This window comes from Mastigoproctus giganteus, chromosome 6, assembly GCF_048544385.1.
Source record: "Mastigoproctus giganteus isolate SK-2022 chromosome 6, ASM4854438v1, whole genome shotgun sequence".
In the NCBI taxonomy this organism is placed as follows: Eukaryota; Metazoa; Arthropoda; class Arachnida; order Uropygi; family Thelyphonidae; genus Mastigoproctus; species Mastigoproctus giganteus.
Genome location: NC_143580.1, coordinates 190,767,412 through 190,795,396, shown reverse-complemented (window position 1 = coordinate 190,795,396; position 27,985 = coordinate 190,767,412). Strand labels below are relative to the sequence as shown.

Here is a 27,985-nt window from a genome sequence, read left to right as displayed (position 1 = left end):
TGCATCACTTGGTAGATTGCTGGAGTTTTGAGTCCCTGACGAGCTCCCAGATGCATTATTTTCGAGGGCAAGCACTCGTTTTTTCAGGGACTCAAATTGTTCCCTCAGTGCACCAAATTGTAATTTAAGATCGGTGCACTCCTTACATCGATCACAAAGAAAAGAATCCCCAGGTGAGCTAGGATTAGTCACCAGGTCGACCTTGGAAAACATTCCACAGGTTCCACAACGGATTAAATCATGACTCACCCGTAAATCGCCATCTGCTATTTCCGTGTGAGTCACGATACCCTGTGACGTGTTTAAGGCAGATCTCGTAACTACCATTATAAAATTAAATAAATATCAATGAAAGTAACTTTAAAAAATTATATCTATAATATTATTAAAATCAAACAGTTACAGGAAAACCTATAACAAAATAATCCAACAATATCTAAATAAATCAAATATTTAAAAGCACTATCCAAAAGTAAACCACTTAACTGAGGAGCCCTGTCTAAGCGCGTCCGCTCACCTCGAATGCCAACCTCGAAATGACTTTGAGTTCTTTGACTTCCTCTCTTTGCAACTTGACTTTCTCCAGTCCAACTTTCCTAACAGTGAAGTAATTTTCCTTCGTGATTTTAATGTTCACAACTCCAGCTGGCTTCCGTTTTCTAGTTACACCGACCCAGCAGGTCGAGATGCTGAGGCTTTTGCAATTACTAATGACCTAGCACAGATTGTTCATTTACCTACAAGAATACCAGACAATCCTAATCATACAGCCAATACGCTTGATCTTTTTCTCACAAACAACCCTTCTAAGTACACGGTTGAAGTGAGAGGTCCTTTAGGCACTTCAGATCACAACTTGGTGATTGTCTCTTCTCCAATGGAACCTTTATCTCATGGCTATTCCCAACCACGTGTTGTTTGGCATTACAAGAATGCAAAATGGGATGACCTGCGAGACTTCTTTTCTTCTTTTCCTTGGGCGGATTACGGTTTCAAAACTTCTGATGTCAACGTTTGCTCAGATCGTGTCAGTGAAATTATTCTTGTAGGAATGGAATCCCTTATCCCACACTCCACTTTAAAATCTCGTCCTCTATCTAAACCTTGGTTTTCCAATAAATGTGCTAAGGCTGTCCAAGAGAAGAATGTTGCATATCGTAATTGGCTTGTTTCTAATTCTTCAGTTTCATTTTCTGCCTACACCAAAGCTCGCAACAATTGTAAAGCAGTTATTAATCAGTCCAAACTAGAGTTTGAACAGGCTAAGAGTAGAAAACTTGCTTCTTGCCCTAATGGTAGCCGGCCATTCTGGTCTCTTGCCAAAGGTATTGGCCGCAACTTTTGCCCATCTTTGCTCCCACCTCTGTCCAAACCAGATGGTTCTGTTGCCACTTCAGCCAAGGATAAAGCTGACCTGCTAGCATCCCATTTTTCTTCCAGCTCATGTATTAATGATCTTGGTAAAACACCTCCCACCATTCCCAACACGCTCCATTCAATGCCTCCTGTGGTCTTCCTTCAAAAGGATATCAGAAGGATTTTGATGAATCTTGATGCTAAGAAAGCTCCAGGTCCTGATGGTATTTCTCCACTTGTTCTCAAAACCTGTGCTCCTGAACTTACTCCTATTCTTTGCCGCCTTTTTTCACTTTCTTATTCCAAAGGTGTTTTTCCTTCTGCTTGGAAATTTGCTCATATCCAGCCAGTTCCTAAAAAGGGTGACAAATCCCTCCCATCCAATTATCGTCCCATTGCAATTACTTCTACTCTTTCTAAAGTAATGGAGAAATCAATTAACTGCCAACTCTTAAACTACCTAGAAACCTTCCGTCTGATCAACGATCGCCAGTATGGATTCTGTCAGTGTCGATCCACTGGAGATATTCTGGCATATGTTACCCATTTATGGACTAATTCAATGGAAAGGTTCGGTGAAACACAAGTAGTTGCTCTTGACATCTCAAAGGCTTTTGATCGTGTTTGGCATAAAGGTCTTCTAAACAAGCTTCCATCTTATGGTTTGCCAACTGTTTTTAGTAATTGGTTATCCAGTTTTCTCTCTGATCGCTCACTGACAGTGATGGTAGATGGCTCTCTGTCTTCTAACTTCTCCACTAATGCCGGTGTCCCCCAAGGTTCAGTTCTTTCCCCCACCCTTTTCCTCTTGTATATCAATGACCTTCTTCCATTGACTGGAAATCCTATCCATAGTTTTGCCGATGATAGCACATTGCATTCAACTTTCCATTTTGAGAAACCTTGTCCTGCTCAATCAGTTTCAACTTCTCGAAAATCTGCTACCAATTCCTTAAATGCCGATCTTCAGGTAATTCTCCAGTGGGGCAAAGACAAATTAGTTGATTTCAACCCTTCTAAAACTCAGTCTTGTCTTATATCTCGCAAAAAGGATTCTTCTACTCCTATGCTTATCTTTAGTGACACTCCGATTTCTAGGCAAAATGATATATCTCTTTTGGGGATTACCCTGACTTCTACTCTCTCTTGGCACAAGCACATTACAAATATTGCTTCCTCTGCATCTAAAAAACTTGGTTTTCTCTTTCGCTCTCGGCGTTACTTTTCTTCCAAACAGCTGCTCACTCTGTATAAATCGCAAATTCGCCCTGGCATGGAATATCGTTCCCACATCTGGGGTGGTGCCCCCAAAACCTCTCTCAGGCTTCTTGATTCCATTCAGAAGAGGGCAGTTAGGTTAATTAATGATTCATCTCTAACAGAGTCTCTCCACTCGCTTTCTCATAGACGCACTGTTTCTGCTGCATGCCTCTTCTACAGATATTTCCATGGGCACTGTTCTTCTGAATTGGCTTCTATAATTCCTGCTCTCTCTTTCAAAACAGTCCGAACACGTGCCGCCACCAGCCAACATCCATTTACTGTCCAACTTCAAACCAGCAGAACCAACTTTTCATCTTCCTCATTTATTCATTCAACTGCCGTTTTCTGGAACAGCCTTCCTTCATACGTATTTCCTGAAAATTACAATCTACAGAAGTTCAAGTCCAATGTCAACAAATATCTTCTTTCGTCTTCTTAACCTCATACCCAAGCACGATACTAAGTACTATAGGTTCTAATACCTTTCGTGTTTGGGGTTTACATAAAAAATAAATAAATAAAAAAGTCCTTGTATCCCTCCAATCTATCAGTTTTCCGACCCACCTAACACTGCCTCGATAGCATCAGCAAATATTCTTGCACCCTTTCTATTTAAGTCCCATCCCTATAGAAGCAGTCTCTCCTGTTAACAAGTACAGTCCAGGCTGAAAAAAATTCTACCCCTTGAGCCTTGCACATTCTTTCCAGGGCCGAATTGATCGACAAGGCTCTCATCATATACTCCCTTCTATCGTGTCTGGGCAGAATTGCAGACACTTTCAAATTCAACCCTAATTCTCGGCTTTTGTTTAACAGTGACCTGTACTTGTTAAGTAATTCTGCTGATCTCCTACTCTTAATATCATTAGTGCAAACGTGTACAACAATATCACCTTTTGTGCCCTTAAAAGATGATATCCGCTCTACAACGTCATCAACCTTTGCCCCTGGCAGACATACCCTGGTCCTGTTCCACCTATCCTTTTTAGAAAGCATGTTTGCCATTTCCCTGACAATAGAGTCACCAACAACTACTAGTTCCTGTGGGACCAGCGCATTCTGCTTTGGGGGGTTGCCGCTGTGTTGCGTGATGACCAAGTGCAAGCTCTGGCGTTGATGTGGGCAGCTGAGAGCTTGATGGGCCCCTCAATTTAGATCTTTCGAGGGCATCCCCTGTCCTTCAAACTCTCATGTGTTACTAATTTGTGTTCCATCTTCCCCACTGCTGGCATCATTCCCTCGCTCCTTGTATAATTCTCTATAGTAGTCTTCTGCTATCTGAATTATGACTTCTCTCCTATTTATAAGTACACCATCACCATTCTTCAGTTTCAGTATCATTTGTCTTTCTGTATTACTGCTCATGGCTGCTGATTTAAGTCCTTTGTTTTCATTTAATACTTGTTCTACTTTTCTTGTGTTAAATAATTAGCATAGAAATCACTTTATAAGCTAAATTTTTTCTGTATGTTTATATCTTACAATATAAATTAATGTTTTTAATATAATTTTTTTTTGCTTTTTTTCTTTATTATTACTAGTAATTGCACATGCATGTATTTTTATTCTATTTCATATTATTATGAAAAAAAAATCTACTGTTTATTTTCCTTTACCTGCCTTCTCAGAAGATGAAAATATTGAGCTGGAGTTGTTGGATTAGCTATCTCCCAGTTTACATTATCTCCATCAACAGCATCTTCTTTGCTATCACACATCTAAAAATGAATAGCTAGAATTAGTCAAGTGAAGCTTATACAAGTAAAACATATACCAGGATGATTCCAAAACCTTCAGGCTTGACCAATAAATTTCTGTCATATTGGAATGAAATTTGCAATGTGTATATGTTGAAGTATTACATTAATGATAATTAGTGCTAAAACTTAGATAGAGGGCACTGGGAGATCACACTAGTTGATCAGTTTACAACTTTAAATTTAGTCCGAAATGTTCTAGTTATTAAGCTTTCAAAATTTTTTTTCCAAAATGTTGAGCTGATCATTGTTGATTATAAGTTTGAGCACATTCCTAATTAATCACTGTATCCAAATGTCAGAACCAATGAGAACTGGTGTTAATGTTTGCATGTGCTGGATAAACTTCTTATAAAAACCAGACAATTAATTTGGTTTTGTTGCCAAATATTAGCATTCTAGTTGTTAAACATTTTTCAATTTGAGCAATGCTATTCATTTATAATGCTATTCATTAGCAATTCTATTACTTAAGAAGCTATTTTAGAGGATAGACACATTGGGAATTCTTGCAGATACTAACCATGTACAAACGAAAACTTAAAAGAGCCAGGTAGAATGGTATATCTCTCTATGGCAGCTTAGAGTTTATCAAAATGAGCAACAATAAATTGGAGAAATTATATTTTTAAACATAAAGTCCACCTACATATGAGATACTGAAGTACAGAAAAATGATTACAATGACTAGAAGAAATTTCAGAAGTGAAAAACTCCAAAAGTGCCTGTTGAGATGCTACATCTCAACAGGAACTTTTTAGAAGTTATAAGAAAGTTATGAGAAACATTTCTTTTTACTAGGTTTATGACAAAGTGCAAATTTATAAAAACAAAACAAATTTTTCATTTACTTATTCAGTATTGCTATTTTTGATACTTTCTGAATCGGCATGTAGGGACATACCATAGTACCTGGCTTTTTAAGTTTTTATTTCTACTTTTGGTCAGTATCTGCAAGAATTGCTCATGTAGTAAATCGATTTTTTTCTGCTTAAGGGTGGGGTTGGAATTATTAGAATCGGTACCAAGCCAACTCAGATCTAACTAGAGCCCAGCTAATTAAACCTCACTTGAAAAGACCTCACTAAATTTCTATAATAAATTATTATAATATATTATCATATCAGCCCCCCTGCAACATATGCTTATATTCATTAGTAGCATTTCATGTAAGCATTTATTTTTGACAACCAGCACTTTAAATTGCCATAATTCCTCCTGGTAGGTGTAGTAGCTGTTAAATGAAATGCACAGTTTATCAAATTTATTAATTTATTATTTATTTTATTTTTTTAGACAATGGCATTTACATGTATGGCCATACCTCCACTGTACATAAAAACATTTAAGATGAAATGTTGTTACAATCATCTATCAATATATTGTGATGTTCATGACATTTCTCTGTACTCCTCTCTCATTGGTCTTTAATAATTGTTGTTGACAGACAACTTTGTTAAATTGTTAACAGGGGTGGTTGGTGTTTTTGTAAATTTTTTGAACTTTGGCAATGCAAGTTGGAGTTGTCATTCTGTGCATTTATTTTCTTTGAAAATTGATATTAATCTTTATATTAGTTAAAACATTACTGCTTTCTAAAATGAGGGAGAGTACCATCTCTGGGCTGTGTTGTTTCCATTACATGGAAATATTAAAAAAAAAAAAAGCTCAGCAGTAATACTCTTTTTTTGTCCTTGAATAGGATAATCACCTTCTTGTACCCACTGGTGAAATGCCTGTATATCATTAACAAAAAACCCCATGGGCTGTCTTAACAGACTGTCTGCACTGCTCAGAGCATTTCATGTTGAACTGTACAATAACCCTATAAGTCTCTCATTCTCCACCAAATTCGGTGTAGTGCCACCCTAAAGGTATGTTATTCTGGGAATACTGTTGCCCATAAGCAGTACCTTGCATTAATCAATGTTAAATTGCCACTTCCCAGCCCACCTGCATAATTCTTCTAGGTCTTGTTGTAGTAGCACACCTTTAATTCCTGTCATTAACCACCCTATCAACTTTTGCATCATCTGCAAACTTAGACAATAAAAAAAAAAACTTTGACAAGAATATCATTAATAAATATAGAAAATAACAACAGGCCTAGCACTGAACCTCGAGGGTTCCGCTAATAACATTAATCTATGAAGAGCAGTGGCTATTAATAACCACTCTGTTTCCTAACATTCAACCAGCACTTTATCCACAGCCGTAACTTGCCCACTATGCCATACTGCTCCAATTTGTACAGCAGTAATTTGAGTGGAATAGTATCAAAAGCTTTACTGAAATCTAAGTATACAATGTTAAAATTATTTTTTCCCCCACTCAGTTCCTTTGTAACTCTGTCAGAGTAGCTAATTAGATTGGTTAGACAAGATCTTTCCTTAACAAATTCATGCTTCAATTGCTGTATAACTGCATTCCTATCATGATGATCCTGCATTACTTCTTTAACCATGTCCCTGAAATGGAAGTCAAGCTTACAGGTCTGTAATTACTCACTCACATGCCCGCCGATCCTTTTTGTGAATAGGGAAGACATTTGGACAACTCCAGTCTACAGGGTCTATTAAATTAAGGCTGCTCTCAATTATGGCCAAAAGCAAAAGCAGCAAAAGAGGTTTCCTTCCTCCTTTTACTGCTGCTTGTAATATAATTGGAGAGATTCCATCAGTCCAAGATGACTTATTTACTTTTAGGTTCAACAATTTCTCTTCCACTTTCTTCTCAATTATCAAAAAAATCATTTAAAAAAACACAAAAAAAAAAAAAAAAAAACTAATTCTTCCTGCATGAATATATGCAAAATATTTATTCAGTTTGTCAGCAGTCTGAACAGGATCATCAATAGTTATGTCATTCATATTATGTGACCCAATGTGGTTCATTCTTTTCCTTCCTACAGTAAGTACACAATTGCTAATTGTGTACTTACTGTAGGAAGCTTACTGCATAGGACAGCCATCTTACTCACTCATTTCTGCTGAGGGCAGATGACTCACCTATGTGTGAGAACTGTGATACTTTTTTAATTATATGACATATTTTATCCAAGCAGTAAAATATAGATACAAATGTGTTCTATATTTTACTGCTTTTAGTCATCTGACAGCCTTATACATCCAGTTAGATTTTATTGGCCAATGACCACGTGTCATCTGTTTTTAGTTATCTAAAATCATTAAACTTGTTCTCACTCTAAATCGACCTTTTATACCTGTTTACATATTTTTATTGTTATACATTTTGATGTAGTGACCTAATTTGAGAATACATGACATGAAAAAAACATGTTTCATTTTTTACTGCTTTTAGTCATCTGAGTGAGCATTATACATCCAGTCAGATTTTATTGGCCAATGACCATGTGTCAACTATATTTAGTTATTTAAAACCATTAAACATTTTCACTCTAAAATATATCTTTTATACCTTTCTACATATTGTTATTGTTATACATTTTGACATAGTGATCTGATTTGTTAGGTCACTGAAATTTTAACTGTTATATTTTATATGACCTGGTTTTGGCACATTATAGCCTTAGTTGCTAATGTACCCAAACCAACCCAGTCATAAGCTACAAAAGGTTTTTCAGTTTAAATATAAAACAAATTTTTTGATATTATTTCATTCAGTAAAGTTTTATTAAAATCTTAAAAACATAATTTATTGATTTAAATTTAATTAACAAGTAGTATTAATTATTCAACATTTATTAAATTTTTTCTTTCAAAGATTAACTTTTTGTGCTTTAATAGTGCAACCTTTGGTTCATTTCATCCAGGTCTAAACACTTGGTGATGGCATGCTCAATTGATAAGGTTTCCAACTTATCCAATTTTGATTAACTTCACCTTTGAAAAAGCATCCTTCAACATTGGACACTGATAGTAGAAATGTTACAAGACTTTGCAGCACTATGAAAAGTGGTCTATATATAGAACTTCTAACTCCATACTGGAACAGATGATTATACTTTACAATCAATTCAAATCTGTCTTTCAGTTGATTGGACTGTGCTGTCTAAAAACGTTGAAAAAGTGGATCCTAAAATTTTCCTTCTCTGTCGATCCAATGTCATCTCGGTGTTCATTATCAAACATCCTATTCCAGGGCAAATTCTTGTTTTCTCATATTCTGGTTCAATTTCCAGTTCAGCCATGAATGCTTTTGCATTTTGTTTTTATATTTGAAGTATAAGCCATGGACCACAAAAAAGATTAAAATTAAATTAAAAGCAAATATATTAATAACTATTTTAATGTATTAAAATTTTTTAACACGATATGTAGTTGTACTTAACGTGTGTGGTATACATTAGTTTGCTATAGGTATATCTGTATTTTCCCATCAACATTAATAAGATTGTTGCCTGCTGCTCACACTTATGTGACCACTTACATAAGTTATATGGACCATAGGTTGGAAAAAACCTGGTCTAGAAGGTATTTAAATTTACCATCCGTTTTGCAATTTTAAAGTATTCAATTGACTCTGAAAGAAGGGAAATAGCGTGTACATATTCATACTGAACTCTTAGAGGGTTTTTCTTGTAATATATATTTAGCTCAAAATGTCATACCAAACAATTAGGCAGCAGATAAATTTGTTTTAATAGTTTTTTTTTTTCAATGGTCAAAATTATAACCCTAATTTCCATCCAATACAGAATTCCTTTTTTAAACTGTTCACTGAGAATGATATATTTTTTTTGTTGCTCTTTCGAATTTTGGTCCTTCCCACCAAATTCTGGTGCCCTGAGTCAATGCCATATCGGTTCACCACTTAAGCTAGCCCTGCAAATTGCTATACAAAGAGTGGTGCATAAAGCCTTAAAATTAACAATGGTATAAATATATGGGATTATTCAAGACTTTTTGCACATGTCACAAGGTCATGGATCGATGAATGCCAAATTACATTGAAAATTGAAATTCAGTGTAATTTCTGACAAGGTATCTGCCAAATCCAAAAGGTTTTATCAACAGACTTGTCACCCAAAATGAAAAAAATCTGAATTTCTTTGGGTCTCTTGGGGAAGTGTTTTCTCTAGTTTTGTGTCTGGTTCAAAGTGATCAGCTCAAACAGTTGTGTCATCCCTAGCAGCAGCATACAGGTGTGGTTAATATGTTATCTTCATATAACACATCTTTATATGTTATCCCAAAAGACAACAGCCACCTAACCCTTAGTATTATTTTGATTAGCTAATCTGTCTTATTGGTATTACAGATGCTAATTAAGTACCTTTATAGAAATTCATTTACAGTATAATTTTTATTAGTTAATTTTTTCAAATTTAAATTTTGTTTTTGAATAATGAATATCCCTTAGTATTTAAAGTTACAATTAGCATCTTCACTCTGCCACTCCAATACCCTCACTAGTAGGATGAGTTGATTTACAATCCTAGCATGCCCAGGTTTCAACTTCATTCTTTTTCCTCTTGAGTTTAAAATGGTTTTGCCTAGCACTATACAATGTGTATTTTTTCAGTTAATCTTTATCAGGAATATTTGCTTGTGGTTTTAGGGGAAAAATTCTTTTTTTTATTTATTTTTCTTTGAATGACAAGGAAAACAATTTACAGCTAACTCATCCCAATTTAAAAAAAAAAGAATACCAGTTCATGATCTTTTGAAATGTTCTCATTTTTGATGAAGATGATGATTCAAAGAGCTATGACAATGTTAAAAGTTTCTTTAATAAATTTTCTTTAATAAACTTTATACTGGATATCTCTATAAATATATTTCACATATATTAATTATTAGTAATATAAAAACATAAGTATTTTGAAGACAGAGAAGAATTAACATTATATATAAAAATAAACATCTGTTTGTTAAAGAATAACTGCTTCACAAGTTTTATGTATTTCACAAGAATAAACAGGAAATGGTTGTTTATTACAGTAAAGCCCACCTGAAGAAATCTTTCTATTCTGCATGAAGAGTGTTCTGGACCTGCTCCATCATAGCCATGAGGTAAAAGAACTACCAAACCACTCTGTTGTAGCCATTTAGCTGTGTGGAAATTAAAGTGTCATAAATATCATTTTTCATCAGGGTTTGTTTTTATTATTATAAACAACTAAGTGTGGAATATAATCATCTAGAATTACTTCATGAAAATGAATTAAAATTGTAATTTAAAGATTAATCTTTAATGTTTATTGCTGGTGAAGCACAAGTGCATTTTGTATAAATAAGTTTTATAAGCTCCAAAACACAAATCTAGAAAATTTGGGCAGATGGGCTGAGAAGTGGCAACTGAAGTTTAACATTGACAAATGCAAAGCACTGTATATAGGCAGAAGTAATCCCAGAGGAATGTACCAACTGTGTGGTACTACACTTAGGGTGGTGAAAAATGAAACAGACCTAGGAGTAATTGTGCAGTCAGATATGAAGTTTTCTGAGCAATGCAGACAGGCTGCAAGAGCAGGTCATGGGGTTTTGTCACTGATATACAGGAATTTTGCTAGCAGGGAAAAGGAGCTGATTATCCCTTTGTATAAGGCAATGGTCAGGCCATGCCTTGAATACTGCGTACAGGTCGGGAGGCCTCATTTTAGGAAGGATGTAGATTTGCTTGAGCATATACAGAGATGGGCAATAAGATTGGTGAGGGGAACAAAGGGGTCCTCTTACCAAGAGAGGCTTACATTCTGCAAATTGCAGCAGCGGGAGACTAGGCACTGCGAGGTGATCTGATTGAGGTATATGAGCCTTGAAAGGGTTGAGCAAGCTGAATTCTGATGGGATTCTTCCGCTTGCTCAGATTACAAACCTAAGGGGGCATAAATTCAAATTGAGGAAAGACAGTTATAGAATAGACGTGTGGAAATTTGCCTTCAGCTAGTGGGTTGTTAATTGCTGGAACAAACTTCCATCTGACATGTAAGTTGATAGCTTAAATAAATTCAAGAAGGAACTGGACAAACTTTTAGAGGGAAAAATTCACACAACCATTCCGGTTGTGTGAATTTTTTTTTGGCTGATGCTACATAAGCTCATATGCTTGCTTTCTTGCATCACATGCCTCTATTACTATTGCTATTACACCAACTGTAGTTTTAGTTTGGTTGGCACGTTCTGTTATTAGAGTATGCTAGTGAAAGTTATAAACTTTGTTAAACTGTGCTTGGTCTGCTTGATTTTGTTGAGTAAGATATATAAACAACAGATATATAACAACAGCTGATGCTGACAATCAAACTGCAGGGCCAGGGATGTAATAAATGCTTTTCCATAGGAATCTGGTCTGTGATATTGATGTTTGTAATAAATTTATTCAGAGGAATAAATTCTTTTCATTTTCATTTATGAGACTGATAACCCTATAACACATGCCATCCAATTATTACAAAAAATAAAAATTCAAACATGCATTTTTGCCACTTAAGTACTGTAAATGTACTTCAGTATCAACAGACATGTTCATTATTATGATATAAAAATGCTAATTTTGGCGTTGGCACTACTAGGCACTACTAATCCTTTTGCAGTTGCTATAAAATTTGAGTAAATAAAAAAAAAAAAAAAAAACATCTAAGCCGCTGGTGTCAATAAATGGAACCTCTGCAAATGTCATTACATAAAAATGGCAGTGAAGAAGCTATAAAATTGAGAAAAAGAAAATAACTTCAATAATAATCATTAAACAGAATTTTTGAGACAAAGTGAAAAATGAACACTACTTGTGCCACATAAAAAGGGTTTAAACTATAGATGGAGAGTTATGCACCTTCACTGCTAAGGGTGAGCATCCCTTTAGTTTCTTTTTATTTTATTTTTATAATTTTATTTTACTTTGATTGTTAGGGTATTGTGGTACTTATGTGGCAAAAATCACACCGTGCCAAGTATAACCCTAACTATTGCATTAGTTTTGTTCTTTTTTTGCAATAGTTTACTGTGACAGCTTCATAATAACTAATTAGAATATTTAGACATGATCTCCCATTAACAAAGCAATGCTGAAATTCCCTTATAATTTCATTCTTGTCAAAATAATTTATTACAATCTTAACTAAGGATTCCATAATCTTTACTGGGATGGAAGTCAAACTGGCAATCTGGGACAAAACTAGTGTTAAAAGTCACATAAAAAAAATCAATTGTAAAAAATAACAGGAAGACCGGAGAGCACCCCCAAGTTTTAATAGGATTTAGAACAGAGAACCCGTCCACTAAGGAAGAGCCCTCTGATCTTACAAATCTGAGAATGTGATCTGCCCATCCATCTAATTTAAATCTATTGAGAATTTTGTAACGTGAAAAAATTCTTTACCCTTAATGATGTACAGGTTTACATATTCCAAGACAGCAGAATATTTGGCCTCAAGAAATAATTCTAGATCCAGAAGAGGAAGTGGAAGCAGATGGATTTTTCCTGGAACACCAACGTGTCTTGGGTTTGCACTGGAGTTTGTTTTGGTTGTCCACTACATTACACAAACCTTGAATGATGTGGAAATTGCAATGCTGCCAAAGAATTAGCCAAAAGAAAAAGCAACCCTCAGTACGATAATTCTAATAGTTCTCCATTGATGTAGTTAATTGAGAAAATTGCTTCTTGTTTTATTTGAGTGGATATGTAATTAATTTCAATAAAAAAAAGCCATCACATTTGTTCATCTGGACTGCATTATATGAAAACTTTAGAATTTCTACTTTAGAAATTCTCAAGTCTTCCAGACTGCATAATTTCAATGACTGCGAAGAACATTCTACTAGAGAAAGAATGACCACCTTTAGTCAAAAAAAAGACTTGCTGCATAGCTAATGGCTTTCAAAACCTTACATTTATATTATCAGATACTTAACAGAATGCCAGCACAAAACTCTGCTCTCAGTGTCACCTAACAGCACTATGTGACTAATTTATGAGACATAGCCATATATACTTTTAAAGAGAGAAATATCCTTCCATATGAGTTTTTATATGCACAAAAAAAAAAAAAAAAAACCCCATGATGAAAGGCAATTTTTCTTTCCTTCTTTCATATTCATGCTGTTATTTGCTCAGGTTAAATTTGTTCTTATATGCTGTCAAACTTCACCAGCATGAATATTACTGTCCTGCAATACTCATGCTAAAATGAAGAAAAGAATGAAAGCTGCTATCCATTCAAATGCAAATGAGATACTTTTGTTTTTCAATATGCTAGGAAATATTACAGTGAATGAAAAAGTCACTAAATCTGCAATTTTAAAAAGGTACTAGGAATGTAAAGTTATGGATTATAATATGTCAAACAAGTTGGTGCATAGCATCGTTTTTGTTATATCTCATATCGTGAATGCCTTCACAACTAGTTGCCCTGATATTGCTCTACCTCGAATAAGCAATGCTTCACCAGTGGAGAATAAGTAACATTATTCTTCTCCACTGAAGGCAGGGCAATATCAGGGCAACTAGTTGTGAAGGCATTCACAATATGAGATATAACAAAAACTATGCCATTTCACCTACTTCAGTGATTTACTATGAACCAACATTATGTTATGCACTAATTTGTTTGATTAGTGAATTTTCTGTGGTCTGAGACTTTTAGCCCCAAAACGTTTTTAGTGGATTATAATATGTTAAGCAGCCCTGGGCGATAGTAGACTACAGCCAGGCCTCGCATAACATGAGTTCGATTAACGCGATTTTCATTTAACGCTAGTTGAAAAAATTATACCACTTTTCACTTTACACGATGCAAATTTCCAGTTAACACAATCTTTTTTTTTTTTTATGCGATAGTTGAAAAAGATTTGAATCATGCATTAAGCTTACCGTGAATCGTACAGGCAATAAACAAACGTTTGCCTGCTGCCCGCCTCAGTGGGTTCCATCAACCATCGGAAGAAGACATGTTACTTGTTTGTCTCCTGCTAATAAAGTCAATACACACTTGCATAAAAATTCAAATTTTTAAATGAGCCAGATGAAATTGTTATTGCGAAGGAGATAACGGTAAAAGAATTAGACGAAATCTTTCGTATCGCATAGAACCTCAAACAAAAGGTTTGAGGTTCTCTGCGATATTTATTTCGCCAGGGCCCAGAGAAGATTGTTGTTGGCTATTGGAAATTGATTGATGAAAAGAGAAAGTCAATACTGTTCAAATATTTCCACAACAGTCACAGTCATTTCTTCATTGTGTATTTCATGTCAGAGGTTCCCAAACTTTCTCGGTTCACGACACCCTTAGTGTCTCAGTAATTTTTTCAAGGTGCACCCAGACCAAAAGAAATACCTAACAGTTGTTTAGTAGTTAGGTCCAAACAACTTAATAAGAAATGCTGAAACTGTGAACTACCTTGAGCTAGTAGTTCGCGCAGTGTCCGACAGATGTCAAGTATCACTGTGTTTCCCTTGAAAATTTAAAATATTCCGCAGCGCACAGTTTGGGAACCGCTGTTTTATGCGATAAACATTTAATTCCATAATTATTTTCATTATCTTTTACACTGTATACAGTTAAAAAGTTATTTAAAAGGTATTTTTAAAATTCTTTATGGATTCCAGAAGGTCAAGGACCAAGGAATATAATAATCAATTTTTCTTATTGATTATTATATTCGATTAATGCGTTTCCGTTTTGTGCGATGCACTCACGGGACGAATTAATCGCGTTAATCGAGGCCAGTCTGTACTTCGCCTGTTCATAGTATGTCAATTCTCAAACAGAAAATACTGCCAAAAAGAATCTTCTACATGGAACAATAGCAATATGTGAGGAATGAAGTGGATATCAAATTAATGAAATACAGTAAAATCTGGATAATTTTACTGTATTTCATTACAAATTCAGTAATGAATTTGTAATGAAATACAGTAACAATTACATTACAGATACATTACAAGTATCAATACAAATTCAGAACAGGTCAGTATTAATTATTCGTGAAAGATTTTTAGTCAGATACTCTTATAAGAACTGAGCAGAACATGCTTTATTCTCATTTAAAGTTTTGATGTGGTAGATATTTGTGAGTAGATAGTTAACACATTAATTTAGTAAACACAAGAAAGAAAACAATTCTGTGATGGAGAAATTTAATAAATTTCTTGCACATGATTGCTAAGATTTGTTTTGGTCACCATTACTACACTGCTCAACAAATTTAACAGAAAAAAAAAATATATTTTTCATGAATATTTTATTGTGGTTTGCATCCCATTAACCCCAAACCACAGCAGAGCTCATCAAAACTGGTGCCATGAACACGTGACTTGGAGCCCTAACAAATAGGGTGCAGTTCTGTTCTCTGATGAGTCCCGTTTTAGCCTACAAACAGATTCTAGACATTATTTTATTTTACTTTTTTTTGGGTACGAGGTTACTACCACGTTGGTTAAGATTTTTGCAGCTCTGGCAAACGCTAGGTTTTCATTTATATTTAGTCATTTTATTGACTTAATTGTTATATTAAATTATTTTCTACAAATAGCTTTATAGTTCTAGCCAAGCACCATGGTTTATTTTGAATTTATATAACCATTTTGAAAGTTAATACTCAGTGTCCGTAGATTTTACGTTCATAACATGCCGCCATTTTTATACAATACGGAATACCGTAAGGTATTCCGTATCATTACGGTATTCCGTATCACATAACAATGGCGGCTTGCAGTGTATTAGAAATCTGTTACAGTAGTATAGTATTATCAATAAAATTTAATAATTTTATTAATTTCATTGTTAATTAAATTATACTTAAACGGAATCATGACCCAGACTAGAGCAGCAAAGCAGCGTTCACAGAATAGCCAGCAAGCTGTGGCTTGCAGGAGAACCAAAGGGGTCAATTCTCCCACGCATCACAGTCTAAAACAAGACATGATCTAGCCAAGGAAGATGTCTTTGTGTGTGCTAGGTGCAGAGACTTTGAAAAATTAGGTGCCAAGTCAGCATTCTGATGGGTGACTATGAGAGTTTGAGGTGTAGGGTAAATGCCCTCGAAGAAATTAATATGAGGGGCCCATCAAGCTCTCAGCTGCCCAACTCAATGTCACAGTTCACTCTTGTGCATCAGGAAACACAGTGGCAATCTCCAAGGCAGAATGTGCAGGTCCCACAGGAACTAGTTATTGTCGGTGAGTCTATTGTCAGGGAGATGGGGAATATAGTATGCAAAACAGGATAGGTGTTACAGGACCAGGGTAAGTCTGCCAGGGGCAAAAGTTGATGACGTTGTAGAGCAGATATCATCTTTAAGGGCACAAAAGGTGATATTGTTGTACATGACATACAAAAACGTACATGACAAATGAAAAAAAGTTGCAAGTTAGGGTTAAATTTGAAAGTGTCTGCAATTCTGCCTAGACACGATAGGATGGAGTATATGATGAGAGCCTTGTCAATCAAATCGGCCCTGGAGAGATTGAGCAAGGCTCACGGACTACAATTTTTTTCAGTGTGGTCTGTGCTTGCTAACAAGAGAGTGCTTCCACAGGGATGGATACACTTAAATAGAAAGGGTGCAAGAATATTTGTTGATGCTATTGAGGCAGTGTTAGGTGAGTTGGATTCACAGACTAAATGATTAATGGTAGCCGCAGGCAGAAGCGAAAGTGATTCTTGCACTGCTTTTATTGTATTGAGCAGCAGCCTAAAGAGCAAGTTGCTGGGGATTTCGTGAGCTTCTGGAAGTCATCATGGAACAAGTAAATATATGGGTTGTGTTAGGGTAACAAAGAGTAAGAACAAGTGCATGTATACTTGCATGTACACTAATGCTAGAAGTATAATAAATAAAATTGATGAATTTAAAGTGCTGATCAAGACATCAAAGGCAGATAATGTTGGGATATCAGAGACATGGTGTCACACAGATATAAGCAGTGCAGAACTGGAATTTGGGGAGTACAATGTGCACAGCACAAATTGCAGAATTGGAATTTGAGGAGTACAATGTGTATAGAAAGGACAGACAGGGTAGGAAGGGAGGAGGGTTATGCTGTTAGTTAAGAAACTCAAAATCTAAGGAAGTGCATCCAATTGATGTTAGTGTCCAATGCAATGTTGAGTCTGTTTGGTGTGACATAAACACTGGGAAAGGGAAAATGAGAATAGGAGTATATTATAGGCCTAACGATGCTGATGAGTACAATGAACAGTTGTGAAGAGAAATAGAATGGGCCAGTAAATCAGAATGTCTCGTAATTGTGGATTTTAACTTTCCAGATATTGACTGGAATTTGTGGATGGGTCATACGCATGCTAGCAAGACTTTTTTGGATTTATTGGAGGATTGTTTTTACAACAACATGATCGAGGAGCAACCAGAGGGAGTAATACTCGATCCGATTATCAGCAGTGATGACACATGCATTAGCAATTTGCACATAAAGGAACCACTAGGTGACAGTGGTCACAGTGTACAGATGTGGGATTTACTTAAAGATGTAACTACAATCAGGGGTAAAGGAAGGGTTTTTGCTTTAGTAAAGGTGACTACAGAGGTCTCAGACAGTTTTTAAATTCTGTACAGTGGGATCAGCTGATGCTGTTACCAACGTTGAATTCTAAATGGGAAGCCTTCAGGGACTTAATCTTGGAGGCTACTAGGCTTTTCATACTAACTAAGAATTATTGTTCAAGGTTCAGGCCTAAATGGATGTCAGATGAATTAATGAGGATCATAGCAGAGAAGAAAAATGCATCAGATGCATATTAATTATCAGGCGACACAGAAGCCTACGACAGATATAAGCTAGTCTGTAATCGAGTCACAAAGAAGGTTTGGCAGGCGAAGGCAGATTACGAGAAATCTTTGGCAAAGGACACAAAGAAAAACAGCAAAGAGTTCTTTACTTACATAAAATCTAGAAGGAAGGGGATGAATCAGATTGGTCCACTTAACATAGATGGTTCGACTATTGATCATCCTGCTCAAGTAGCTGAATGAATATTTTGCATCTACTCACACATGAGGAGTTATTCAAGGAGGGGAATGCCAGAAGTTTATCAAACTCTAACAGGGAACTAAGTGAATTTGGGATAACTGAGAGCAAAGTGGAGGAGAAATTGTTGAAGTTAAACATAAAAAAGGCATTTGGGGCATATGGAACCTATCCAGTTATTATGAAGGAGGCAGTAAGGGAAGTGAGCAAACCCTTAGCCATAATTATGAGAGCATCCTTAGGGGGAGGTCTCCATGGACTGGAGATGTGCAAATGTATCCCCAGTTCACAAAGGGTTTCAAAGGGTGACACAAATAATTACAGACCTGTTAGTTTAACTTGTTTCAGGGAAAATAATGGAATCACTGGTTAAAGAGATGATACAGGATCACCTAGACAAGACAGCAACAATAGTTCAGACAAAGCATGGGTTTGATAAGGGGAAGTTATGTCTGACAAATTTTATTAGATACTACGATGGGGTTACAAAGGAACTAGATGCTAAAAATAATTTTGATATCATAAACTTGGATTTCAGGAAAGGTTTTGATACTGTTGCACATGGATGACTGTTGTACAAATTGGAACGGTATGGAATTAAGGGTAAGTTACTGCAATGTATAAAGGGATGGTTGAGTGGGAGATGGCAGAGAGTGGTAATAAATGGACACTGCTCTCGGTGGACTAGTATTATTAAAGGAGTCCCCCAGGGTTCGGTGCTGGGCCCATTTTTGTTTTGTGTATTTATCAATGATATCGATGAAGGTATATCAGGCTTAATGTCCAAGTTTGCAGATGATACAAAGGTTGGCAGGGTTGTTAATGACACTAAAGACAGTATGCTACTGCAACAGGATCTAGAAGAGTTAGGAAGATGGGCTGAGATGTGGCAACTGAAGTTTAACATTGACAAATGCAAAGTACTGCATATGGGTAGCAATAACCCAAGAGAAACATACCAACTCTGTGGTACTACTTTCAGGGAGGTGGAGAATGAAAAATACCTGGGGGTAATTGTGCAGTCAGATGTAAAGTTCTCTGACCAGTGCAGATGGGCTGCCAGAGCAGGTCATGGAGTTTTGTCAATGATATATAGAAATTTTTCTAGCAGAGACAAGAAGGTGATTATCCCCTTGTATAAGGCAGTGGTCAGGCCACAACTTGAGTACTGTATACAGGTCTGGAAGCCTCATTTTAGGAAGGATGTAGAGGTGCTAGAACAAGAACAGAGAAGGGCAACAAGATAGGTGAGAGGAACAAAGGAATGGGCTTATGAAGAAAGGCTTAAGTTTTGCAAGTTGCAGCATCTGGAAACTAGGCACCTGCGAGATGATATTATTCAGGTGTATAAGGCCTTGAATGGCATTGAGCATGCTCAATGCTGACGAGATACTTCCGCTTGCTCAGACTAAGAACCTGAGGCGGCATAGATTAAAATTGAGGAACGACAGTTGTAGAATAGATGTGCGGAAGTTTGCCTTTAGCCAATGGGTAGTTGATTGCTGGAACAGACTTCCATCTGTTATTGTGGAAGTTGATAGCTTAAATAAATTTAAGGCTGAACTAGAGAAACATTTGGAGTGACCAAATGAGTGAAATGGGAAGGGTTTTTTTTTTTTTTTTTTTGCGATAATGCTGTATAAGCTTGCTTTCTTGCATCATATACCTCAACTACTGCTAATGCCTTTAACATCAGAGAAAGAAACACTTACAGTGGAGGTGGTGTTCTCGTGTGGGGTAGAATAATGATCAATGGCTGCACCCCTCTTCATGTTTTTGATGGAGATACTGTAACTGTGCATAGGTACTGAGAACAGATCCTTGTACCCTATGTGTTACTTTTTAGGGGTGCAGATGGCTCAAATTTTCCTGTATATTAGATCTTATTTGGAGGAATACCTTGAAACTGAGGACATCCAATCACTGTCATGGGCATGCAATATGGGGGATGACAAGGGCATCCCCCACATTGTATGCCAACAGCCAACTCCTCAGTCACTTGGTGAGCTAAGGTTTGCACTGGGGGAAGAATGGGATTTGTTCCCACAGAATCTTAAGACACCTTTATATCAAGTATGGTTCACTGCTGTCAGGCCTGTTTGGAGGGGATCATATGCCATACTGAAGTCATGAGACCTTTTTAGTAATTGTTATACCCCTATAAATCTTCCTTATATGTAAGTTTTTTCTGTCTCTCTCCTCATTTCATCATTATTGTATGGTACACCACCACACCAAATTTTCCCCTGCTTCATTGCAAGTTGTTACACTATGTTTTCTATATGTTCTGTTAATTTTGTTGAACAGTGTATTAATACAGTTCAATGTATACAAGAAGTTGTTCACAATGGTCATTACTAACAGATTAGAAAGAATACCTGATGAGAATCAACCGAAAGAGCAAGCTGGTTTTAGGACAGGATTCTCAACTATGGATCAACTTCATGTAATGTCACAGCTAATGGAGAAAGCAAATGAATATAAAAAACACCATTATGCCTGGCATTTGTGGATTATGAAAAGGCATTTGACTCCATACAGCATAAGGCAATGTTTAGAGCACTGGAAAGACAACGCACAGATACTCCATATATTATGATTTTGAAGAAAATATATGATAGTGCTACCTCCTCTATTAGACTAGACAAAGACAGTAGGAAATTTAAAATCGAGAAAGGAGTTCGACAAGGAGACACAATATCGCCGAAGCTGTTTACTGCTGCCCTTGAGGAAGCTTTCAGAAGATTAGACTGGTCGCAGAAAGGAGTCAATGTGAATGGAGAGTACTGAAACCATTTACGATTTGCAGATGACATTGTGGTCATAAGCCACGATCCCAAAGAATTAGAGGAAAATCTTAATCGGTTATGCACAGTTAGTAAGGATTTTGGATTAAAGATGAATCTGGCTAAAACAAAAGTAATGATGAACAAATATGCCACAGAAAGGGATGAACAAGTATGCCACATAAATAGACTTGTGACAGAGAAGAAAAATGCATGGGATGCATATAAATTATCAAGCGACTCAGAAGCCTATGGCAGATATAAGTTAGTCTGTAATCAGGTCAAAAAAGGAAGGCAGGCGAAGGCAGATTACAAGAAATACTTGGCAAAAGATTCTAAGAAAAACAGCAAGGATTTCTTTACTTATATAAACTCTAAAAGGAAGGGGATGAATCTGATTGGTCCACTTGACATTGATGGTTCGACTGTTGATGATCCTGCTCAGACAGCAAACAAACTGAATGAGTATTTTGCATCTACATTCACACATGAGGAATTATTAAGGTTTGAAAATGGCAGAAGGTTGTCAAATTGTAGCAGGGTACTTAATGATTTTGTAATAACTGAGAGCCAAGTGGAGAAGAAATTGTTGAAGTTAAACATAAGAAAAGCACCTGGGGTGGATGGGATCTATCCAGTTATATTAAAGGAGGTGGTGGCAAAGCAACTAAGCAAACCCTTACTCATAATTATGAGAGCATCCTTGGACTCAGGGGAGGTTCCCCTGGACTGGAGATGTGCAAATGTGTCCCCAAATCACAAGGGGGATCGAAGGGTGACACGAGTAATTACAGACCAGTTAGTTTAACTTCTGTTCCGGGTAAAACAATGGAGTCACTGGTTAAAGATGCATTGCAGGATCATCTAGACAAGACTGCAGCAATAATTCCGACACAGCATGGGTTTGTTAAGGGAAAGTCTTGTCTGACAAATTTGATAGGATATTATGATGTGGTTACAAAGGAACTGGATGCAAAAAATAATTTTGATATCATATATTTGGATTTCAGGAAAGCTTTTAACACTTTTGCGCATGGAAGACTATTGTACAAATTGGAGCAGAATGGTATTAAGGGTAAGTTGCTACAATGGATAAAAGGATGGTTGAGTGGGAGAAGACAGAGGGTGGTAATCAATGGGTGCTGCTCTTCGTGGACTAATGTTATTAGTGGAGTCCCACAGGGTTCGGTGTTGGGTCCACTGTTGTTTTGTATATTTATCAATGATATTGATGAAGGTATGTCAGGCTTAGTGTCGAAGTTTGCAGATGATACAAAAGTTGGCAGGGTTGTGAATGACAGTAATGGCAGTATGCTACTGCAACAGGATCAAGATAATTTGGGCAGATGAGCTAAGAAGTGGCAACTGAAGTTTAACCTTGACAAATGCAAAATACTGCATATGGGTAGAAGTAACCCGAGAGAAAAGTACCAACTGTGTGGTACTACACTTAAGGTGGTAGAAAATGAAAAAGACCTGGGAGTAATTGTGCAGTCAGATATGAAGTTTTCTGAGCAATGAAGAGAGGCTGCCAGGGCAGGTCATGGGGTTTTGTCAAGGATATATAGGAATTTTGCTAGCAGGGAAAAGGAGGTGATTGTCCCTCTGTATAAGGCAATGGTCAGGCCATGCCTTGAGTACTGCGTACAGGTCTGTAGGCCTCATTTTAGGAAGGATGTAGAGTTGCTAGAACGAGTACAAAGGAATGGGCTTATGAAGAAAGGCTTAAGTTTTGCAAGTTGCAGCATCTGGAAACTAGGCACCTGCGAGATGATATTATTCAGGTGTATAAGACCTTGAATGGTTTGAGCATGCTCAATGCTGACGAGATACTTCCGCTTGCTCAGACTAAGAACCTGATGGGGCATAGATTAAAATTAAGAAAAGACAGATGTAGAATAGACGTGCGGAAATTTTCCTTTAGCCTGTGGGTGGTTAATTGCTGGAAACAAACTTCCATCTGTCGTTGTGGAAGTTGATAGGTTGAATAAATTTAAGGAGGAACTGGACAGGCATTTGGAAGGAATGGTGTGATTTTTTATTTTCTTTCGGCTGATGCTGCATAAGCTCATTCACTTGCTTTCTTGCATCACATGCCACCACCACTACTACTACTACTGCTACTACGTAAAATAATGAACCAATGTATACTTCCCACCATGATTTATGGAAGTGAAACTTGGGCATTCACCAAAAGAATGGAAGAGAAGCGGAGAACTACACAGCGAAGAATGGAACAAATTATATTGGGAATCAGACTGTTAGATAAGAAGAGAAACACATGGATTAAGCAGCAAACTCAAGTAAAGGACATTCTTATCAAAACTAAAGAACTAAAATGGTCTTGGGCAGGACACATATCTTGAAGACATGATGACAGATGGACTAAGAAAATAACAGAATGGTACCTAAGAGGAGCCAGAAGAAAACCTGGAAGACAACAACGGAGATGGACAGATGAAATTCATGAGTTTGTGGGTAGTAAATGGATGGCCATTGCACAAAACAGACGGAACTGGAAAGTTGCTGGAGAAGTTGTCTTGAAAATGGCTGATGATGATGATGATGATGTAATCAAGCTGTACATTAATATTTTAAAATCAACATTATGTTGTGTATTATGTATAACTGTACATAACTGCTAGAGAGAGAAGGTATTCATGTCTTCGGATATTATTTGCTGTTTAATGCTTGTAACTCATGCAAAAAAAAAAAAAAAAAAAGGAGTGTTTTTTGTATTATTTATTACGCTCTGTAAGCTTTATAACTGAGCATGATCTGTATGGATTTTTTTTTTTTGTCCACCTAAAGAAGTTACCATTTATAAAAAAAAATTAAGCATGGAAGCTGCTCGAAAGGAAAATATTACTCAATTTTTTTGTAAAATCTGAATATGTGAGGCTACTAATTGCTATTGCAGGTTCCGTTTCCATTAAGCTCTCACTGGACCCAGTGACGACTTTCATCGTTAAATCTACTCACCTATCAGTTTTATATCTTGGAGTTTTTTTTTTGGTGAATTCAGTGAGTTAAATGTAGTTAAAATTCAGTCAAAAGAAGAATATATTATTGAATGAAAAAAAAATAAACTTATTTAAAATGTTAAATAAGTTTATTATGTATCGAGTATGTTCAAAAAAAGGTTATTAAACAAATTATATTATTTTTTGTTTAATTTTTAGTCATGCTTTAAAGAAATTTTGAAAGAATAAGCAGAACTGGATGGTTACTTTGTAAACAAAAAATACATATATATATATATTTTTTTTTTTTTTGCAATGCAGAAAAAGTCTTCTTTCTTGCATCATTTACCTACAGCAATACCCATGCTATATAGAATTAATGTGTATATACTGTACTAGTTAGTTGTGTGGGATCTCCTTTACAAAAAAAAAAAAAAAAGAAAGGAAAAAAAAGTCAGAATTTAGGAGATATTTGATAGCACAAATGAAATGAAATGAACAATGAAATTGTAGCTAATTTAATATTAGCATTAGCCATACTTCAAGGAAACCACAGGATTTTGCTGTAACAGCCACCCTCCCTCCCTCCCTTCCTCCCAAAAGCCACAACCAACACGTTTCTCTTTTCTAACAGGCACCCAGAAGAATTTCGAATTTCCCCCAAGCTGTCAGGCTCAACTACTCAAAAAGAAAACATATGCCACCAATTAACAACTTGCTTGCTAAAGGAAAACTTTCTACAGTGCAGTTTGTAATCATTACCCCATAGTTTTAATTCATGCCCACTGCTTCTATTGTCATTTATTATCATGAAAATTTTACTGTGCCCTCTCAGAACCTTATCAGATTAAACTTCAATCAGATCCCCCTCTAAAGTTGACAGTTTACCAAACTGCCTCTTCACATGAGTTCCCATTTTGTTGATCTCACTATGCACACTGTTCATCTTTGGACCTTTTCAAGAAACTCAGTGCTTTTTTTTTTTTTTTTTTTTATTATGGTCTCAAAATTGCCTTATATATTGAAATTATAACCACCCTATATCTACAAGCAGTTATGTGTTAATCACTATCAGGCCATTAGACCTCCTTGTTGCATTCCCACACTGCACAAAGAATTTCATGCCTGCTTGTATTGTGACCCCCCAATCCCTTTCCTCCTGTTCTGTTTTTAATTCAACTCATTGAAATGTATGCGTTATTATGAGATTATTTCCCAAGTGCAAACCTTGCATTATAACATAATTGCACACTTATCTGATCCTTCCTGAAGCATATCTAACTCATCCTAAAGTAGCAATACTTTATGTTTGTCATTATCCACTGCCCCGATCTCCTCACATCATCTGTAAATTTTTACAACATACCTTGCATTCCTTCATCAATGTCATTTAAGAGAATCAGAAATAGGAGCGGGCCGAGCATCGATCCGTAAAACATCAGTGCTTAGACTGTGTTTCTGTTTCAAAAACTAAAAATTTAATTCGTGATATAAGACTCACATGATAGCGACTTTAAAAAGCAAGTATCTCAAAGAAATAATCAGAGGTAAAGAAACATTTGTTTATAATATAACATCAACCATTAAAAGCCCTACCTTCTCCAGAAGAGATGAAAACATCAAAAATTATCTGCGCACCATTAAAAAAATCGCCAAATTGTGCTTCCCAAATAATTAAGTTATTGGGATTCTCTACACTCATCCCATATTCGAAACCAAGAACAGCTTCTTCCGATAAAATACTGTTAGCTACCTAAACATGAAATACAGCATGCATGACAACTGATACCTAAATGATACATTGTCTATAATCATAGTCACAAATAGTTTAACATTTTCATAATAGGATCAAAACTTACATAAAAATATTATTAAACTACTAATATAATTTTTTTTGATAAAATAATAAATATTTTAACCCAGACTGTGGGTTCTCTTTTACAGAGGGAAGCATCAGAAGATAGAGCAGGGGCGACTCGTCCATAGGCACTACGGCACTGCAGCACCCCCAGCTATTTAAATCTAGATATACAGTGAACTGTATATTTTCACAAAATTTATACGAAATTTTATGAAGAACAATGCAACGCAATGAATATTTTTATTAACAGGACCCACATATAGTATGCGCATCCTCTATTTACAGTAATCATTTCAATAATAAACAAATAAAAACAGGAAATAGTTTCCAACTTTGAGGTTAAATTACCCGTAGGCCTCACTGTGTGTCAGGCAGTGACACATTAGCATTAGTAGAGGCATATGATGCAATAAAAACTTCCACTTCACCCCTCCGTTCGTTCGAAATACCTGTCCAGCTCAGCCTTAAATTTATTTAGGCTATCAATTTCCACAACAAGGGATGGAAGTCTGTTCCACGAACCAGCTACCCGCTGGCTAAAGGCAAATTTCCGCAAATCTGTCTTTCCTCAATTTGAATTTTTGCCCTCTCAGGTGATTATTCTGAGCAAGAGGAAAAATCCTATCAGCATTGAGCATGCTCAAACCATTCAAGGCTTTATACACCTCTATCAGATCACCTTGCCGGTGCCTAGTCTCCAGACACTGTAATTTGCAAAACTGAAGCCTTTCTTTGTAAGAGCAACCCTTTGTTCCATTCACTAATCTTGCTGCCCTTCTCTGTACTCGTTCCAGCATCTCTACATCCTTCTTGAAATGAGGCCTCCAGGCCTGTATACAATACTCAAGGTGTGGCCTGACGATTGCCTTATACAAGGGAATAATCACCTCCTTATCCCTGCTAGAAAAATTCCTGTATATCATTGACAACACCATGAACTACCCTTGCAGCCCGTCGGCACTGCTCAGAGAACTTCATATCTGCCTGCACAATTACCCCCAGGTCCTTTTCATTCTCTACCACTGTCAGTGTAGTACCACAGCGTTGATACATTGCTCTGGGGTTGCTGTTTCCCATATGTAGTACTTTACATTTGTCAATGTTAAACTTCATTTGCCACTTCTCAGCACATCTGCTCAACCTTTCCAGATCCTGTTGCAGCAGCATAGCATCAGTAGTGTCCTTAACAACCCTGCCAACCTTTGTATTGTCTGCAAACTTGGACATTAAGCTTGATATACCATCATCAATATTATTTATAAATACAGAAAACAATAATGGACCCAATACTGAACCCTGAGGGACTACACTAATAACATTAGTCCATGATGAGCAGTGTCCATTGATTACCACACTCTCTGTCTTCTCCCCCTCAACCACCCCTTTATCCATAGCAGTAATCATTTCAATAATAAACGAATAAAAACACAAAATATTTCCAACTTTAAGGTTTAATTAACCGTAGGCCTCACTGTGTGCCAGGCAGTGACAGATTTTGAATTCTAGTGAGTATCTGGTATTCTTTGAGGTTTAATTAACCGTAGGCCTCACTGTGTGCCAGGCAGTGACAGATTTTGAATTCCAGTGAATATTCTGGTAAACCAGCATATTGGCAACTTCCCAATATACATTTTTTTATGGGTGAAACAAATCAAAGTCACTGTAAAGTGTACAGTGCAGATTTCATCGTCGACTATGATGGGTGTGTAGCCACAATGTCAGTGTCTTTTTGTTATTCACCCAAATTCCCATTAATTAACTAAATAATATCAGTGTTAAGTCAATACTCAACATTCAGTGTAATTATGCGATTACAGCTTAATTGCAAATTGAGCTTGAACTTGGTAAGTTGAAGTGTAAGTAAAACATTATTTCTACAACACACGATTTTGTGAAATTTGATTTGATCATGGCCTCCATGCTTTCCCATGAAGTAAATCGCGTGACAGTGAATAAACTTCAGCAACTTAGTTTTTCACAATTATCTCTCCAAGAAAAAAAAAAGCGATTAAAAGAGAAGGCCACCCCACACCAAAGATTCAAATTTTTCAGCGGGGAATAAGAAATATATTCACAGTTTTAAAA

The 27,985-nt window shown here is 36.3% G+C and overlaps 1 protein-coding gene across 4 annotated transcripts in view; it reads right to left on the bottom strand.

Moving 5' to 3' along the window:
- Positions 1–27,985, bottom strand: part of LOC150084832 (2-oxoadipate dehydrogenase complex component E1) — a 608,625-nt gene that overhangs the window by 139,365 nt on the left and 441,275 nt on the right. For all 4 annotated transcript variants that reach the window (XM_090376637.1, XM_090376633.1, XM_090376636.1 and 1 more), the window contains 3 exons: positions 25,636–25,792; positions 10,311–10,411; positions 4,236–4,337 (listed from right to left, as the gene is read on the bottom strand). In XM_090376637.1, the coding sequence (XP_090232763.1) occupies positions 4,236–4,337; positions 10,311–10,411; positions 25,636–25,792 (360 nt within the window). The remainder of the gene's footprint in view (positions 1–4,235; positions 4,338–10,310; positions 10,412–25,635; positions 25,793–27,985) is intronic.